The sequence below is a fragment of the Magnolia sinica genome, chromosome 1 (genome assembly GCF_029962835.1).
Source record: "Magnolia sinica isolate HGM2019 chromosome 1, MsV1, whole genome shotgun sequence".
NCBI classification, from domain to species: Eukaryota; Viridiplantae; Streptophyta; class Magnoliopsida; order Magnoliales; family Magnoliaceae; genus Magnolia; species Magnolia sinica.
The window spans coordinates 38,328,904-38,348,471 of record NC_080573.1 but is presented as its reverse complement, the minus strand read 5'-3'; the positions used below and the strand labels follow the sequence as shown (position 1 = coordinate 38,348,471).

Here is a 19,568-nt window from a genome sequence, read left to right as displayed (position 1 = left end):
AAAAACGTCCCGTGAGCAAACATGATTTTTGTAGAATATTTCGATGGAATTGAAAATCTTGTTTAGTAATAAATTGAAGACACTCGTCAATAAGAATCACTTCCTAAACTGTAATTGAAATTAAGAACCATTCCGCAAAATAATGCCATATTCCCAAATCACATTTAAATTCATGTTCAAGAAATATCTGTTTTAGATTCCAAACAACACACAAACAAGCACATGCTAACATAATCAAACAAGCATCAGATTAGTGGAGATGATATGTGGATGGATACATAACTAAAGTTCAGGTACCTCCTACTCCCAAAATGCTTGGAGCAGTCCCATTCATAGCCCATTTTAGAGGAAGCGTGGCCCGGAAATAAGACTAATAACACAATTTCAACCATCTGCTAACAGCCATTATACTTGGGATTCTGACCATTCTTTTTAACTGTCCCCTTCTGCTTTTCATGGTCCCCAGTTTTATGGTTAGGGTTATCTCATCAGTATGATTGCAGGCTTATACTTCATTAACAACGTGGCCCACAGATTGCATGTTCTGGATTAATGTACACATCTATAGCACACAAATTGCATGGTCTAGATTAATTAAGTAGGAATTCGATCCATCTTGATTTTCTAGTCTTCATCGTAAAATATGATAATATCATTAGAGCCGCCGTCATTGTCTTCATCGTCGTCACCGTCATCGTAGTCATTCTGTTCTAAGAGCGAGCCCCCATACACAAAGGTTTCTATCCCGGAAGCTTTCTTCAATGTCTCGTCGTCAATCTCCAAACCCAAGCAATCCTTCACATCTAAAAGCTTGAGTTCTCTACACCCTTCGATTATCTTTATCAGAGTTTCCTTGGACATGAAAGACCCTCTTAGATACAAGAACTTAATCGTAGGAAGGAATTTAACTATCTCCAGAGCCTCTTCATCACTAATCCAGCCACGTGTCACAAGCCCCATAAAGTCCTTGCAATGAGTGTTGATTTCCATGAGCATTTCATTGAAAGAAGATGGTGTACTTTCCATGCACAGCCACTGGAGCTCCTTCCACTTGCTTATGAAACGTGGAATATGTTCCTCCACTTCTTCTTCCATTTGTGTAGGGAAAACAAGGATTTTCAATATTGGGCACCTGTAAGTGAATCAACTTAGTCAAGATAAGCTCAACAAGTGCCTGTTGTTTGAATTCCATAGTACATTTTAGTCATTAATGCCAAATCTTCTCGGCCCAAAAATTTCTCAGGAGATTGCCGGATTTTGAAGTTTTTCTCATACGAAAAGTCTCACGAAAAATATAAATATTTATTATAAATCATTAATTAAAATTAAAATTAAAATATTAATTATATTTGCTTAAAATTTTTACTGCTTTCATGTTAATATCACCATAAAAATGCCATATTTTAAAATTTACAAAGATTTTGAAATAATTGTCGTGATATTGCAATAATATCATTGGATGTATTTCTCACCAAAATTTCAAAGATGAATAAATGCACTATCTAATAGGCAAATCTAATAATAGTTTTCATCATCTAAAAAATAAAAAAGAGCTTTCTACCATATAATGAGTCGAACTAAAAAAAAGTGCAATGAAATCTGTAAATGAATACATGCAATATATCACTCATCCAGTGACATTTCTTGGGAAAGGAATTGGTGCCTCTAGTGGGGACTTTGATTGCTTGCTGGCCGAAATAACATATAGCTCGAGTGGTGTTAGGATGTGGCAGGCTTTTATTAAGCAGTTGTTTGTTGCGCAGCACGCCAACAACACAGTGAACCGAGATCCAATCTCCGGTCTCACCCACAAACGATAAACAAGAAGCAATATAGACTAGAAATAGATCAAAGCAATCCAAACAAACCACAAGACAATATATACGTAGAAAAACCCTAAACTAAGGTAAAAAACCACGGATGCAAACTTCCACTATGAAGAAAAATGAAGATTACAAGGCAATAAACTAACCTCTCCCTTGGAAGAATATAGAAAACCCTTTGCCCACACCTTAGAATTATTTCTCATACCCTAGAAAAGCCCTAGGGACACATATATATAGTTTAGGTAATTTCCCTTTCGCACCCTTGTGAAAGCCGACTTTAAAATCCGTAGTCCAGATCAAATCCGAAAATGAAACTGCGTAACCTCGACTAGCCGTGCAGGTTGCACGACCGGTCGAGAGGACCCCACGACCGGTTGAGTATGGCCCACGACTGGTTGAGCACCTCGGACCCCAAAAATTGATGCTCACTGGACTTTGAGTCGAGCCAGTCCACGACTTCTCACGATTGGTCGAGCAGACCCTACGACCGGTCAAGAAGGGGCCACGACACATCGCCATAAACCTTCGTCTTCTATATCCGAAGTGCACCACCTCCCGCCTTGGTCAAAATATCCGCAGGATTCTCACTTGTATTAATCTTCTCTAGAGCAATCGATCCATCTTCCAATAATGAACGTATGAAGTGATATCTGATAGCAATATGCTTGGTCCTTGAATGGAAGGTTGAATTTTTAGCCAAGTGTATTGCACTGTGACTGTCCTGTACAACTTGTAATCTACTTGCTTCTTACCCAACTCTTCCATGAAACCTTGCATCTATACCATCTCCTTGCACGTTTACGTAGCAACAATATATTCTACTACATCATCGATAGATACTATCTTCTCGTAACTAAGAGACCCAATCGACTATAGCACGACCTAGAATAAAGACATAACTGTAGTGCTTCTTCTGCTGTCGATGTCTCATGCTAAATCTGAATCCACTTGTAACTTGATTTCCTATCCACCATAGCACAACCCTACATCCTTAGTACTTACCAGATATCTAAGGAATCCATTTGATGACTTCCCAATGTTCCTTCCAGGGTTGTTCATGAACTTGCTAACAACTCCCACTGCTTGAGCAATGTCCGGCCTCGTACTCACCATAGCATACATGAGACTTCCAATAGCGACGCGTATAGGACTTTAGCCATGTAGTCCCGTTCCTCCTACGTCTTTACTCCTTGCTCCTTAGATAGCTTGAAGTTGTTGGCTAATGAAGTGTAAACGGCTTAGCACCTCTCATATTGAATCGATCAAGTACCTTGGCTATTTACTGACGCCCGTGACAAATCCAGTTTCTTGTTTTCCTGTCACGTTTTATTCTCATGCCTAGGATTTGTTTTGCACTCCTAAATCCTTAATGGCAAATTCTCTAGACAATTGTCTTTTGAGATCTGAGATATCCTTCATGCTTGAATCGGCCATAAGCATATCATCAACATACGAGAAGAAGGATGATGGACGACGTATCAAACTTCTTCAAATAACAACAGTGGTATGCATGACATTTCCTAAAACTGTTTCCCGACATGAAACTGTCGAACTTCTTGTACCACTACCTCGAGGCTGCTTTAGGCCATATAAGCTCTTCTTCAGTCTGCACACCTTGTTCTCCTTTCTTAGTGCCACGTATCCTCGGCTGATATATATATATATATACCTCTGCTTCAAAGTTTCCATGAAGAAATGTTGTCTTAACATCTAACTGCTCTAGATGTAAGTCTTCTGTAGCCATTATACTCAAGACCATGCAAATTGTCGACATTTTCACCACTGGTGCAAATATTTCAGTGAAGCCGATACATGCCTTTTGTTAAAACCCTTTCACAACCAATCTGACCTTGTACTATTTCAAACCATCGTGCTCTTCCTTCAATCTATAAACTCACTTGTTATGAAGAGTTTTCTTTTTCTTAGGTTGAGTGACTAGCTCCCATGTACAATTAGACTCAAGAGAGTCCATCTCATCATCCATGGCCTGCTCCCACTTAACCCGTGTATCTGACTGTAATGCCTCTTCAAAATACTCTGGTTCACCATTATCTGTCAGCAGTAGATAATGTAAGGAGGGTGAGTATCGGATCGTGGGTCTCCTCTCCCGAGTAGACCTCCTCACAACCGGTGTCTGTGGCTCTGCCTCATAATGCTCCTGTGCATGATCATCCTGTGGCGCTGTAACACCCGTGTCCGGTAACTCTTCCAACTCTACGAATTCTTTCTCCTCGGCCTTATTTTCCTGCACATTGTCCTTATGCATCACTTTTTCATTGAAGACTACGTCCTTGCTTCTAATGATTTTTCTGTTTTCTACATCCCAAAACTTGTAGCCAAAATCATGCTGCCCGTAGCTTATAAATGTGCACCTTCTGAACTTCGCATATAGCTTGTTTATGTGCTCTGCATCAATGTGAGCGTATGAAGTGCAACTGAACACTCTGAGATGTGTAAGGTTCACTTCTTTCCCAGTCCACGTTTCTTCTGGTAGCCCACCATCCAATGGTGCTGAGGGACTTCTATTGATGAGATATACGACAATATTCACAACATCTACCCAAAAGGTTTTGAGCAACCCTGCATGTAACCTCTTGCTCCTGGCGCACTTAAGGATTGTCCTGTTAATGTGCTCAGCCACACCGTTCTGTTGTAATGTCCCTGGAATTATTTTCTTATGTTTGATTCATTTGCTACACAATACTCCTCAAATCTCTTATCACAGAATTCTCCCCCATTATTTGATCTAAGACATTTTACGGTTTTACCTATCTCATTTTCTACCATAACTTTCCACTTCTTAAATATATCAAATACATCGATTTATGTTTTAAGAAATAAACCCACGGTTTTCTACTAGCATCATCAATAAAGGAAATAAAATAACGAGAGCCACCAAGAGATAATACCTATGTCGGTCCTCACACATCGGTGTGTACAAGCTCTAAAAGATGTGTCTTTGGAGCACGTCCGTCTTCTTGAAGTTTACCCTCTTCTGCTTGTCATACGCAGTCCTTATGAAATTTCAAGTCAATAGACTTCACCCCTGCTTCCCTTTTGATAATAGTACTTTCATCCCTTTCTCACTCATATGTCCCAACCTCTGGATGCCATAACCGCCCATTCACTCCAGTTGATGCGATTGCAAGTGAACTATACGATCCTAAAGTCACGTCTTTGTAAGACCCGTGTCCTAATCCGTCCTGTTCCGTTGCGGTCCTTCAGGTCAAATTCCGACAACCTTCGCACCATATCCGGTGTTTGCGCACGATCTTAGCCAGGTCCCGCGCGCCGACGTCGGCTTGATCCGAAAGTTGTATCATAGCAACCGCGTCGTCGCCGCGATTCCAACGCCGTGACTTGCGCACCGAACCGATACCAGCAAGAAGATGCCGATCAGCGTTTATTCCGAAGAAACACCGCGCGTTGCGGATTTCGAGGGAATCTCTACGCAATAAGTCCCATCAATCAACATTTAATGCATCCCATACATCAAGTACATCACCCCATCCCCTCCTTTTTCAAAGAATCTACCCTCTTTCCACTCACCACTCCTCTTTTTCCTATTTTCAACATCCACCATACCCCTTTTTCAACTTTTCAACCCAAACCATCACCCATCACACCTCACCCATCCATATCTCCTCTCTCTCTCTCTCATTTCTCAAATCTCCAAGCAACTCAACCCCAAGCCTCATACGTCCAAGCTCCCATCTCCCTCTCAAGTGTGGTCCACCTTCCATCATCCATCTACACCCTCCCATCTCTCATCCACACCATTAATCCCCCATCATCCACCATCCAAGGCATAGGCAAGGTGCATTTGAAGCCAAGGGAGCAAGGAGAAGGAAGATAAGGTGGGTGATCCACCGTCATTTCTCCTTTTTTTTTTTGGGCCACATGTGGTGGGACCCGTTTGATGTATGCATGTATGAAATGGAGGGCCCATAGTGGCGGGGTCCCTCCTCTATCTCACCGTGTATCTCTCTCTATTTCTCTCTCTTTCCCTCTCTTTCTCTCTTCCTTAGAATGAAGTGGGCCCCACCAATATATTAAATCTACTCCATCCATCAAATAGGGTGGCCCACCTCATTTTAGGAGAGATCCACCCCCCTATTTAGAGTAAATGATATATTATAATATTTTATTAATATTTATATATATGGTAGGCCATGATCATGTGGGACCTACCTTGATGAACATGGGCCACTCACGCGTGGGACCCACCATGAGGCAGTGTTTATCCAAACCTTCCAGCGTCCAGAGACGCTGGACGTAGGCGTACGGCATGGCTAACAAAAAAAAAGGAAGAAAAAGTTACTTTTTAGTGGATCGCTCATGCGGGCCCCACCTTGATGTATGTATGTGATCCACACCGTCCATTCTATTCTCTAGTCTTCTTTAGGCGTTGAGCCAAAATTTTAAGGCGATCTGATCATCGGGTGGGCCATACCATCTAAAACTATGTAAAGACATGCCGGATCATAAAAGTACTCGATGGGACTCACCTGAAGTTTGGATGCAAGTGAACTAGTTCCGGACGGGTAGAACAGTGGGATACACATAATGGGTGGGTTTGGATTGTGAATCACATCTCGGTGGGCCCCAAAACAAAAATATATATAATAATAATAATAAAAGTTTTAAAGTAGCCGCAGTGCTGCGATGACGAGCGGACGATCGGCGGGGCCTCACGGCTCATGTGGGCCCACGGTGATGAGTTTCGATCATCAACACCGAGCATTTGATGGGTCCCCTTTGATTATGGTCTGTCCCAAAAAAAAAATCGGCCGTATACTGATCTCAAGTGGGCCACACCATCCAAAAATCATGTGAATATATGCCTAAAACATATAAAATTATTTGGTGGGGCCGACCTGAAATTTGGATGCGGTTGAAACTTGGTTTGGATGGTCAACCAGGTGGGACACACATGATGGGTGGACTAGATTTGCAAATCACATTACAGTGGACCCCCAGGTCCACGTGACCTTACAAACAGGTTGGCTGGCAAATAAATATTACCGTGGGCTAGGCCCACGTGACCCTATCCACGGGTTGCATGGCAAATAAACATCCTGGTGGGCCCCCTGGTCCCGTGACCTTATGAATAAGTTGGATTTCAAATAAACATTTCAGTGGGCCTTACCCAAGGTCCAAGTGACCTTATGAATAGGTTGGATTTCAAATAAATATTATGGTGAGCCCTAGGCCCATGTGATGGAGCCATATTGATGTATTACTGGCCGTTGGGGAGGCCCACCTTCATAAGGTTAGGCCCATTCGACGTATTGGTGGCCCGTTGTCGAGGCCCACTCTGATATATATAAGGCCCATGTTACGAGACCCATTGTGATGTTTTCAAAGGCCCATGGAGTATGACCCATTGCAATGTACATGAGGCCATTGATGCGGCCCACTTGACTTATATAAGGCCCATATGAGGCAGCCCACTTAATGAACCTAAGGCCGTTGGGACGAGGCCCAATAAGATGTAAATAGGTCCATTACAATATGTGATTCATGGAAGGCCATTCCTTGGGAGCGATGTTGGTTTGACGTCCACATTGATAATGTTGGTTAAATGTCCGCATTATAGCTCTCCCTAAGGCCCACTGATAGGCCCAAACTTGTGGTAAGTAGGCCGTCTAGGCCCATCTCCATTATACCTAGAACCCATCTCTTATTACATGTTTAGTATAGATGCATGATTCATGATCATTCGCACCATATGTATGCCTGATGTGAGGAATGACCGATCATAGCATATACCTTTGGATAGACTGTTTATGGGCTCCCTGATAGGCGGAGTTGCCTCATATAAGTGCATGGTATATACAGACTGCATGAGTGATAGTATGATTCATGCACTTGCATTTGTGTGATTGTAGTTCTGTATGCCCTAGCGACATCAGGGCCATAGCCTCCACACACACATCGTGGATGACAGGATTGGATACTGAAAATATTTAGTTTTAGCATACGGGCGCCATAGATATCTCTGGGTGAAAATCCCTAAACCCGATGGTACCGGAGGATGACTCCAACGTCGAGACCGAGTGGATATACGAGCGCATGAGGGCCGAATACCGGAGGCCGCGTCTCCCACCGTGTCGTGGTCGGTTGGAAAGGGGTGTGGCCTTACTCGCCCGAGGGTAGGGGCAATACTATGCTGAGTTTGACCAGCTTCCGCTATCGACGTGCCGGATAGGTATTGGCGGACTATTGGCCGGGCGGATAGTGAGGTTTCTTACGCTCACTTGGGTATGCGGCTAGGAGAGCGGCAGTGCCATTTGGAGTGTATTGAACCCGGTGATTATCGAGAATGAGAACCACCGATACATGATGAGGATTGGCATGCTTGAGTTGCATCTCACATTGCATGGTGTGTTATGGCCGATAGCATTCATATCTTGCACCGCATAGCCCTGGCTGATTGCATTCATATGCTCATCATCATGATTCCGCATTACTCGACCTTGCATTTTGAGCACGTTTATATTGCGCACACACTTACACCACCCTCTAAGCTTTCCATAAGCTTATGCACGATTGATGCGTGCGGTGACGCCACGCGATCGCGACCCTATCGCCATAGTTGGAGCGTGCAGCCGAGCTTCTGGAGTTTTGTTTCTTTTATTGCATTGTATTTCCCCTTTCTGCCGCATTATACTCAAAAGTTTTTGATCATAGTGGATTTTGTGGTGGTGTTCTTGTGGTTATTGTTTGTGGGTTATGCTTTTGTTATGCTCATTATGAATCGACCGATGACTTGAAATCCTCCTTGTAGTATCCCAGGATCGGAACCTGGTGAATGGGTGCCGGGATCCGAAAATGGGGTTCTACGGAGGCTGTCGCGCGGATTCGGCGATCGGGAATTTTGTGAGCCCGGTTTCCAAGTTCGGGCGTGACACGTACAAAGTACCTTCCTTCTTGGCTCGAGATATCACCAAGGCACCTTTTGTGATCTTCTAGGAATCACTAGTAAATGTCGTCACATAACCGGTATCGGCTAACTGCCCCACTGAGATTAAGTTACGTTTCAAACTCGATACGTGTCTGACATCCTTCAATTTCAAAACCATTTCATCTTTCTGATTTATTTGAACGTCTCCCTTTCCAACAATACTACACAGCTCATCATCACCCAGGTAGACTCTCCCGAAGTCACCTAATACATATTTACGTAGAACTTCCTTACATGAAGTGGCATGAAACGAAGTACCCGAGTCTATAACCTAAGACTCATTCTTCACATCAAGAGACAACATAAACGCCTCTGTATCACTCTCCTTAGATAGATTCACTGAATCCTACCTGCCTTAAGAGCTTTCTTCTTGTTTCTTGAGCGCCCTACAATCACGTTTCATGTGCCCCTTCTTGCCATAATGCTAACACCCGTCTTTGTTTTTTATCCCTTGGACTTCTTTCTCGACTTAGAATGCCCATATTTATTGCCTCCTTTATTTAGTGATCTGCCTCTTCCTTCAACGTTTAGAGCATTCCTTGAATCCCTTGAAACTCCGAATGCCTTTCTTTTGAATTATTCGCTGAGAATTAGACCGGTCACATCATCAAATTTCAGCTTTGTCGACCCTGAGGAATTGCTCACAGCAATCACCAAACCATCCCAACTATCTGGCAAGCTGGACAAGATCAATAACGCCCTGACCTCATCCTTAAAAATAATGCCAATGGATTCCAACTGGCTCGTGACTGTATTGAACTCATTTAGATATTCAGCCACGCTCTCACCATCTAACATCTTCATATTGAATAGCTGCTTCATAAGATGAATTTTGTTGGATGCTAGGGATTTTTCATACATGGTGGCTAGGGATTCTATTAATTCTTTTGTGATTTTCATCTTGGATATGTTGAAGGCGACGCTCTTAGACAAAGAGAGCCGGATCGTTCCTAAAGCCTTCTGATCTAATAAAAACCATTCATCATCTGTCATCTTTTCATGTTCTTCCCTTTTCCTCCTAGAGGAATATAGAGGTCCTTCTGATACAGATAATCCTCCATCTGCATCTTCCAGAAGGCAAAGTTTGAACCATCAAACTTTTCAATTCTAGTCTTCCCTTCTTCTGTCATCGCTCCCAATAGAACTAAACCAATAGCTCTCATACCAGTTGTTGCGCAACACGCCAACAATGCAGTGAACTGAGATCCAATCTCCGGTCTCACCCATAAACGATAAATAAGAAGCAATATAGACTAAAAATTGATCAAATTAATCCAAACAAACCACAAGACAAGATATACGTGGAAAAACTCCAAACTAGGGTAAAAAACCATGGATGCAAACTTCCACTATGAAGAAAAATGAAGATTACAAGGCAATATACTAACCTCTCCCTTGGAAGTACAGAGAAAACCCTTTGCCCACACCTTAGAATTATTTCTCATACCCTAGAAAAGCCCTAGGGACACCTATTTATAGTTTAGGCAACTTCCCTTTCGCACTTCTACGAAAGCCGACTAAAATCGCGGAACGAATCTGCGTAACCTCGACTGGTCGTGTAGCTTGCACGATCAGTCAAGAGGACCCCACAACCGGTCGAACACCTCCGGATAAAAAACAGTGCTCGCTGGACTTTGAGTCGAGCCGGTCCACGACCGGTCGAGTTAGACCCTACGACTGGTCGAACAGGGGCCACAACCAGTCGTGCGACCCCCAGATGTGGCTTCACATCTTAACACTGTCAGGCCTTGCAGCCATCGACCTGACTGACAATCATTAAAGAGATGGGCTAAGCCTAATCCACTGCATTGGCGACATGGGCTCCACCATGATATGTATGTTTTATCCACACCCTTTGTCCATTTTGCTAGCTCATTTTAGGGCATGAGCCTAAAATGAGGCAGGTATAAATCTCAGGTGGATTACACATAAACCGTACGTGGTGATTGAGCACCCACTATTAAAATCTTCTATTGGGCTACAAAAGTTTTGAGTTAAGCTAATATTTGTGTTCTCCTTTCATCCAGTTTGTGAGACCTAATCAACAAGTTGGATAGAAAATGATTATAGTGGGTTGTAGAAAGTTTTTAATGATGGGCTTTCAATCATTTTCCTGTTGTGTGGTATGGGATTATCTCATTTTGACTCATGCCCTAACATAAGTTGCCAAAATGGATGGACCACACACACACACACATATATAGCAAGAGAGAGAGAGAGAGAGAGAGAGAGAGAGAGAGAGAGAGAGAGAGAGAGAGAGAATTTCAAGTCTAGACCTGTTTTCCTACGAGCTTAGTAATTAGGGATTTATCAAAGTTAATGAATATAAATAGGAGCGATCAACGTGATGCAGCACCCCTTGAAACCTCACGAGCCCAACTTTAAGCTTGATACAAAACTCTGGTGGGCCATCGAAAAAGAAAATATTTTCCTCCCTTGACTTGTATTTCTCTTTGATATGGCTCACTAGAATTTTGGATCAGGTAGATAATTGGGCCTATAGAGTTTCAAGGGGTGCCACATCATGTGAAAAGTTTAGATTCTATGCCCATCACACGGTGCAAAGGCACTCAAATAAGAAGATGCTTAGGTCAGCGTTCCTCTCTCTCATGTGGTACCGTGCGCAGGACACTGGGACTATATATATAATGGTTGGGACTCAGAGCATCGTCTAGCTATGTCAGCGCGTCCTTTCAAGCAAGCACGAATTGAATGTTACGCGGGTAACCGGTTAGTGGGTGTTACCGTTACCATAGGGCACACTTTGAGGATATGTTGTATATCTTCCATCCATCCAATTTTCCATCACATTTTAGGATAGTCCCAAAAATTAAGTATATCCAAATCTCAGGTGGACCACACCACAAGAAACAGTGATGATTGAACCCTCACTATGCTCACCATTAAAAACTTTCCAGCACCAGTGTAAGTACATCCATAATGTTTATTTTCCATCCAACCTATTGATAAAGTCAAACAAAACTAGAAGAATGGAAAATAATAGATTAGCTTGATGCAAAACTTTTGTGGACTAAAAAAGCTTTTAATGGTTATTCACCACCTTTTCCAATCGTGTGTTCCACTAGAGATTTGGATATACATAAGTTTTGGGATAACGTCGTCCATCCTTAAATGGGCTGAAAAAACGGATGGACAGCATTGATGTATGGATATGAAACATTCATCAAGGTGGGCCCGACACGGTAAGGGTAAACCTACTAAGCTTTTACCCGGGTAACAGCTAATCTGATCCCCCTTTAAAACATGTTTTGTGTGGAGCCACTCTTGTCGCCGAATCAAACGCCCGCACGTCCGACGTGGCATTTGGTCACCATGCAATCTGCTTCCTCTCGAGGCAAGAACTCCATGTAGATGGCCCTACTGTATTCGAAAGGCGGGTGAAATACCATCCGTCGGATGGAGCTGAGCTGCTGTCATGCCGACAAATATGCCATAAGCATTCTGAGTTTGTTAATTCCAGACACGTGCATGGGGCCATGTGGCCGCAACACGACATGTGTGAGATCTTAGCTTTCCATTAGGTGAGCTGTACCGTTTAGATCTTTGACGTAAAAATCAGTCCACTCAACAACTCCGGTGAGCCAAGGAATATCAAAACTATTGAATGGCTATAAATAAAATTAACAACCGCCGCACGTTATTGCCCACCCAAAGAGTGAAAATTGTGTGATTTTCTAAGCATTAATTCCAACCTTGGAAAGCTCAGATCTCAAAAACGTGCTTCATATTTTCACGTGGGACTTGTGTGGGTGTGTTTGGCTACCCCTTGTGGAATTAGCAAATCTCTCCTCTTCTCATTCAAGCTCCTTTGAAAAAATTTTGATACTCGGCACTGTGATGGATGAGACACGGACCACTCAAACATTACTTAAAATTTATATACGTGGCATGTAATTAGTTCAAATTGAACAATTAAAATTATGTTTTCAAAATTAGATGTACCATGAACCAAAAATTCTCCTACTTCATCATCTGAACATCTGATTCGTGGACATTTATTTGACGGTTAAAATTCAAAGATATCCAATGTTCCTGTTGTGTGTTCAATTTGGACACATGACGACACATATGAAGAACGGCCAGATTTCAGTTAAACGTATGTGATTAGATTAGTTATTGAGTGTGCCAGAGTTGTATGTGATTCAAATCAAATTAAATGTTTGTGACCTTATGGCAAACTAGTCCAATTATGACCATATCTGTGAAAATTAGCTTGACCGTTCAACCACCTATTATTATAGTAATTGGGCATTTTTTAAAAGGGGAGGATTAGTCCTTAGTGAAATCCTTTTACCTTGAAGACAAAGATTTTGCATTCAACGGTGATAGTTTAGATCATGTTTCTTAATAAAGCAATATAAAAAAGAAAAATTAAAAGTAAAGGCTGAGTCACGATTTTATTAATTAGAGTACTGGAGTAGTACAATCAGCAGAATGAAAATAAGCAGAAAAAATTACTTATGACAGTCTGTGCTAGTGAGAATGGCCGTGAAAAATACCAGATGATTGTGAAATGAGATTTACAAGATGTGATCAGAGATGTACCAAGTAAAGACTCAATAATCTGGGGATCTGACGACTACGTCGTACATATTTAAACTACTTTTATGTGCGTACTACAGCAATACGCTACACCATATTGAAACTAAGCTAAGAACTAATGCCTCATGAGGGAGAGACGTGGATGAGCTATGCTATGAAGCCAAACTAATAAGTATACATGGAGGACAAAATGGATAAACAACATAGAGCTGAAAAAAAAAATTTGATTTATGTTGACCAGTCAAAGGTACTCTACAACTAGTCGAATGTGACCCTCGACCAGTCGAGGGTTATGCAGATTTTACACGGAGTGCGTAAATTTGAAGCAGTTTTGCGATTTTGCGGATGAAAGGCTATAAATAGGGGTTTCCATGCGATTTTTATGATAACAAGGGTTTCAAGGAGCTGAGCTAAGGGGTGGAAAAGCCTTTCAATAGTTTTTCTCCTTTCCTAGTTTGTTTTTAATGCTTTCTTTTAGGGTTTTGATTCCAATCATGTCTATGGCTGGCTAAATCCTTTACCTAGGGCTAAAGGGTGAAGCTTGTAGCGTGATTGAGATATTTTCTTTGCTTTGATTCATGTTTTTATTGAACCTCATGGATTCTAGTTCTTTATTAAGGAATACTTTTAGTTTTAATGGTTTATTGTGACTTAAATTATAATGGATCTGCGATAGCTTTGAGTATCTCCTTTTCCTGTTTTGAGATTGAGAAGTTAGGAAATCCTGTTGTTCACCATTGTCCCATGGGCATGGTCGAGTGATGGAATCATTCCTAATCTTCCCAATTCTCTTATGTTTGATTGTGAGATTGGTATATCCTATTGTTTATCATTGTCTCCTGGGCATGGTTAGGTAATGGAATCACTTCTAAACCTCATAACTCTCATCCGTTGAGACTAGATTCATAAGATGTTTAGAGATTTGATTATCTCTCTTTTCCAATTGGATAGGATAGGACTCCAATTCCAATTGTGATCCTTGAATCAAGCAAGGTAGCATCCTGAGTACCTATAAGTGGATCCTTGGCACCCTAGTTCCCACTTTGAATTGATAATTTTCACAATCACTCACAATTACTGTATTTAATCTTTCAGATTTAGTTTTAGATCTTATTCTACTTTTAATTTTAGTTGCTTTCATAATACAGGCAAGAATAGTCCCTGTGGATTCGACATCGATGTCACCGAGATTATTATTACATCGCGGCCCTACACTTGGGGTTGTGAACTTGTTTTTGGCGTTGTTGCCGGGGATTAACAATTGCATTTTTTAGAGATTAGCTAATTTTGGAATTAGGTTAAGATTTGTGTTTTTCTATTTTCTAGTTTTATAATTAGGATTTTTTTGTTTTATTTTAGAAACTAACTTAACTTTCTAATTCTAGGTTTAAAAATTTTACTAATTTGATTTTAAAAACTAACTTTTTCTCTTTCTAGAAACTTTCTATTTTCTATTTTTAGAAACTTTCTTTTTTAGAAAGTTTACTTTTCTAATTTGTTTTTAGAAACTAACTCATCTTTCTATTTTTGTTTTTAGAAACTTTCTAATTTTAGAATTTCTATTTTTAGAAATTGACTTGTTTTGTTTTGTTCTGCAGGATCTTAATTTAGGAATTTCTAATTTGGCAACTTCTTTCTAATTCTCTCCCTTTCAATTTCTAAATTTTTATTTTGTTCTTTCTTTAGGTTTAGGTTGGATCTGAAATTGAGGGTGAGAGTGTTTAATGCCCAAGTGGATCCGTGACAACACTTGACATCTTTTGAGTGAAGGAGGATTGGTTGAGGGGTTATCTATCCATCACAGGATTAAACACCACTCGAGATCCTCATAGTCAATTGAACTGATGGCTGCCAATCAACCGAGAAGACAACCTCAACCTCGGGTTGAGGAAGTCAAGGATGAGAATCAGGTGCATCAAGCACCCCCGCCTCATACTTTGCGAGACTATTTACAACCGGCGGGGGTGAGTACACCCTCATGCATGGTTTTTCCAGAAAATATAGGACACATGGATATCAAGCCAGGGGTAATCCAACTCCTTCTAAAATTTTATGGGCTTGAATTCGAAAATCTGTACATACACTTAAAAGAGTTTGACAAGATTATAGCCACTATATACTTTCCAAACGTGTCCGAATGACACGGTCAGGCTGAAACTCTTTCCTTTTTCTTTGAAAGAGAAAGCTAAGATGTGGTCACATTCACTGCATCCTCAATCTATTGGTAGATGGAATGGCATGACAAGGGAGTTCATAAAGAAAATTTTCTCATACGATAAGACGAACACCCTTAGAAAGTCGATCATGAACTTCGCCCAAAAGGAAGATGAAACATTCTTCTAACGTTGGGAGCGGTTCAAGGATCTTGTCAGTTCATGCCCACAACACGGTTTTGAAACGTGGCACATCACGAACTTCTTCTAAGATGGACTGACATCTTCCATGTGCCAATTAGTCGAGACAATGTGCAATGGGGAATTCATGAATAAAATTGTCAATAATGTGTGGGACTACTTTGATAAGCTTGTTGAAAACACACAATCATGGGACATCTCTCCAAAATCAAGCACCATGTCCAGGCCGACTCAATTGAAGGAGAGAGGAGGAATGTATCTCCTGAAAGAGGATGATTATATTAATGCTAAAGTGCCTAATCTCACTAGAAAACTTGAGGCCATGAAATTAAAGAAGGATAAGGCTAAGGAAATTGTTTGCGGTATTTTTGCTTACAACATTCACACAACTGAAAATTGTCCAACAATACCCACCTTTCGAGAGGTACTGAATGAGTAATCCAATGCCGTGAATAATTATAAAAGACCTTTCAGTGGGCCCACCTCCAATACGTACAATCTCAGCTAGAGAAATCATCCAAACTTTAGTTGAAGAAATAGAAAAACTGCTACACCTCAAGTATTCCCTAATCAAATTCCACATCAAGGGAAACCTCAAGAGGATCTGATTTTAAAGCATTTTCAAAATCAAGAGCTTTTCAATCAGGGTATGCTACAAGTCTTTCATGACCTCACAAAGGCCATACAAGGACTTGAGATTAAAAGTGCGATTAGGAACAAGGGGAGCCTTCCACCTCAAACTCTTCTCAATCCAAAACTGCAATATAAAGTTAGTGACCCGAGCTCTTTAAATCAGATGGAGCAAGCTAAATCTATCACCACTCTTAGGAGTAGGAAGACCATTGACAAAACCATTCCGGTTAGGGCTAAAAAGCCTAAAAACTCGAAAGAGGATAACAATGATAAATCTAGCCATGTCCCACAAGAATTAGAATCGAAACCTCAAGGGAAACCGATTGCCCCATTTCCCCAACGGTTTATAGCACCACAACCTTTATCTAACTCTCAGGACATTCTAAAGGTGCTTAAGCAAGTGAAGGTCAATATTCCTCTACTAGATGCTGTGAAGCAAATACCTTCATATGCTAAATTTTTAAAAGACTTATGCACGACCAAAAGATGACAGAATATTTAAAAGAAGATCTTTTTAACTGAAAAAAGTGAGTGTCATCCTGAAGCAAGATGTGCCACAAAAGTAGAAAGATCTCGGTAGCCCAACCATCACTTGAATAATTGGGAACTACCAGATTGAGCACGCACTTCTCGACTTAGGAGCGAGCGTGAATCAGATCACATACTCGGTCTACGAGCAACTGGGTCTATGTGAATTAAAACCCACCCGGACCACGTTAAAACTTTTCGATCGCTTAGTTCAAGTACCGAGAGGGATAATTGAGGATGTGTTGGTCCAGGTTGACAAATTCTACTATCCAGTAGATTTTATCGTCCTGGATACTCAATCTATCATGGACATGAGCACTCAAATACCTGTCATTCTTGGTCTCCCATTCCTTATCACATCAAATGTGATCATTAATTGCAGGAATTCATGAGTTTGTCTTTCGAAAATATGACATTTAAGTTGAATATCTTTTTCAATACAAGCAAATAGTTAGAGGATGATGATGATCTCCACGATATTAACTTCATTGACTCTTTCGTGGAAGATAGAACACTCTTGACCTTATCCTCTGACCCTCTAGAGATGTGTATGGTACACTCTCATGATTTTGATGATGACATGATTAGGGAGATGGGGACTATGCTAGATACTGTGTCGGTACTTGAAGTTAACCGGTGTAGGCCACAATTCGAAAAATTGTCCCAAACTAATGTAGTGTCTCTACCGTCTAACCTCAAGACACCGAAGCTTGACCTAAAACTTTCGCCCTTTGATTTCAAATATGTCTACTTAGGTCAAGATAAGATATACCCGGTGGTGATTTCTTCCTACCTTGATTAAGAATAAGAGAGTATGCTCATTTCTACTCTTATTGAGCATAAGAGAGCCCTTAGATAGTCGATTACGGACCTCAAGGGAATTGATCTTTCGATTTGTACTTATCGCATTTATCTAAAGGATAATACGAAGACCTCTAGGCAACCACAATATAGATTAAATTTAAACATGAAGAAAGTGGTTAAGGTTGAGGTTTTTAAGCTATTGGATATGGGTATTATATACCCTATATCCGATAGTCAATGGGTGAGTCCAACTCAGGTGATTTCTAAATCACCATCGTAGCTAATGCTGACAATGAACTCGTGCCAATTAGAGTCACTATTGGTTGGAGAATGTGCATTGACTATAGAAAGTTGAATACTATTACGAGGAAGGACCACTTTCCTTTTCCCTTCATTGATCAAATTTTGGAAAGGCTAGCTGGTCATTCCTATTACCATTTCCTTAACAGATATTCGGGCTACAATTAGATTGAGATAGCTTCACATGTCCTTTTGGCACATTTGCTTACCAAAGGATAACATTTAGATTGTGTAATGCCCCCACCAACTTTCAACGATATATGTTGAGTATTTTTTCTGATATGGTGGGGCAATATTTAGAGGTCTTCATGGATGATTTCTCAGTTTTTGGTCCATCCTTCAGCGAATGCTTAGATAATTTGAAAAATGTGCTGAAGCGATGTGAGGAAAAGATTTTGGTACTGAATTGGAAGAAGTGTCATTTCATGGTTCCTAAGGGAATAGTTGTTGGACTTATAATTTTGTCCAAGGGAATTGAGGTAGATAAGGCTAAAATCGATCTTATCTCCAACCTACCTCCACCCAAGAGCATATGTGACATATGATCCTTCTTAGGACACGCTGGTTTTTACAAACAATTCATAAAGGACTTTAGTCACCTCTCTCATCCTTTATGCAATTTACTTCAAAAAGATGTATCATACGAGTGGACTGAGCAATGCCAATAATTGTTCACTAAGCTCAAGGGCATGTTAACAACTACACTTATCATGCAGCTACCCGATTGGCAGATCCCTTTTGAAATCATGTGTGACGCATCCGACTATACTCTTGGGTGGTGTTAGGTCAAAGAAAAGAAAAGAAGCCTTACGTTATTCACTATGCAAGTAGAACTCTAAATTCTGCCCAAGTGAACTATTCTACTACAAAGAAGGAACTCTTAACGGTAGTATTCGCTTTGGACAAATTTAGGTCCTACTTGATTGAATCCAAGATCATAATCTACATTGATCATGCGACATTAAAGTATATTCTTTATAAGAATGACCACAAACCCTGCTTGATAAGATAGATCCTTCTACTCTAAGAATTTGATTTAGAAATAAAAGATAAAAACGGGGTGTTGAACATATTGGTTGACCATCTTTCGAGGCTTCATCTTCCTAATTCCCTTAAGACGGCACCCACAAATGACATGTTCCTTGATGAACAATTGTTTAAACTCTCCCAATTACCTTGGTTTGCTGATATTGCTAATTATCTTGCCACAGGTTTCACACCGACACATTAGACTGCACAAGATACGAAAAAGTTCTTCACCGAGATACATAAGTTCTTCTGGGACGATCCATACTTGTTTAAATATTGCTCAAACCAAATTCTAAGGAGATGTGTGCCTGACAATGAACATTAAAGTGTCATATCTTTCTGTCACTCTCAGGCCTGTGGTATTTACTTTCCTACTAAAAAGATCACGACCAAAATTCTGTAGTGCGGCTTTTACCGGCTCACTATGTTTAGAGATATTCATGAGTTTTACAAAGATTGTGAGCGTTGTCAGAAATTGGGAGCATTGTCCCATCAAAATATGATGCCTAATCATTAAAGCATTTGATTGCTGGGGCATCAATTTCATGGGACCATTCCCCCAAT

At 40.8% G+C, this 19,568-nt stretch overlaps 1 protein-coding gene and 1 non-coding gene across 2 annotated transcripts; both read right to left on the bottom strand.

Annotated features, from left to right (window-relative positions):
- Window positions 1-624: 624 nt before the first annotated feature.
- LOC131245548 (uncharacterized) lies at window positions 625-1,095 on the bottom strand. The gene has a single exon (XM_058245083.1). It carries the CDS (start codon window positions 1,093-1,095, stop codon window positions 625-627), a length of 471 nt encoding a protein of 156 aa, XP_058101066.1.
- Window positions 1,096-15,642: 14,547 nt separating this feature from the next.
- On the bottom strand, window positions 15,643-15,749 carry LOC131222484 (small nucleolar RNA R71). The gene has a single exon (XR_009160064.1). It is a non-coding gene; the product is annotated as a small nucleolar RNA R71 (small nucleolar RNA).
- Between the last annotated feature and the right edge of the window lie 3,819 nt (window positions 15,750-19,568).

Bases quoted from the DNA above. Each gene is read 5' to 3' on its own strand.
- LOC131245548 (XM_058245083.1), bottom strand. From the start codon at position 1,095: ATGGAAGAAGAAGTGGAGGAACATATTCCACGTTTCATAAGCAAGTGG.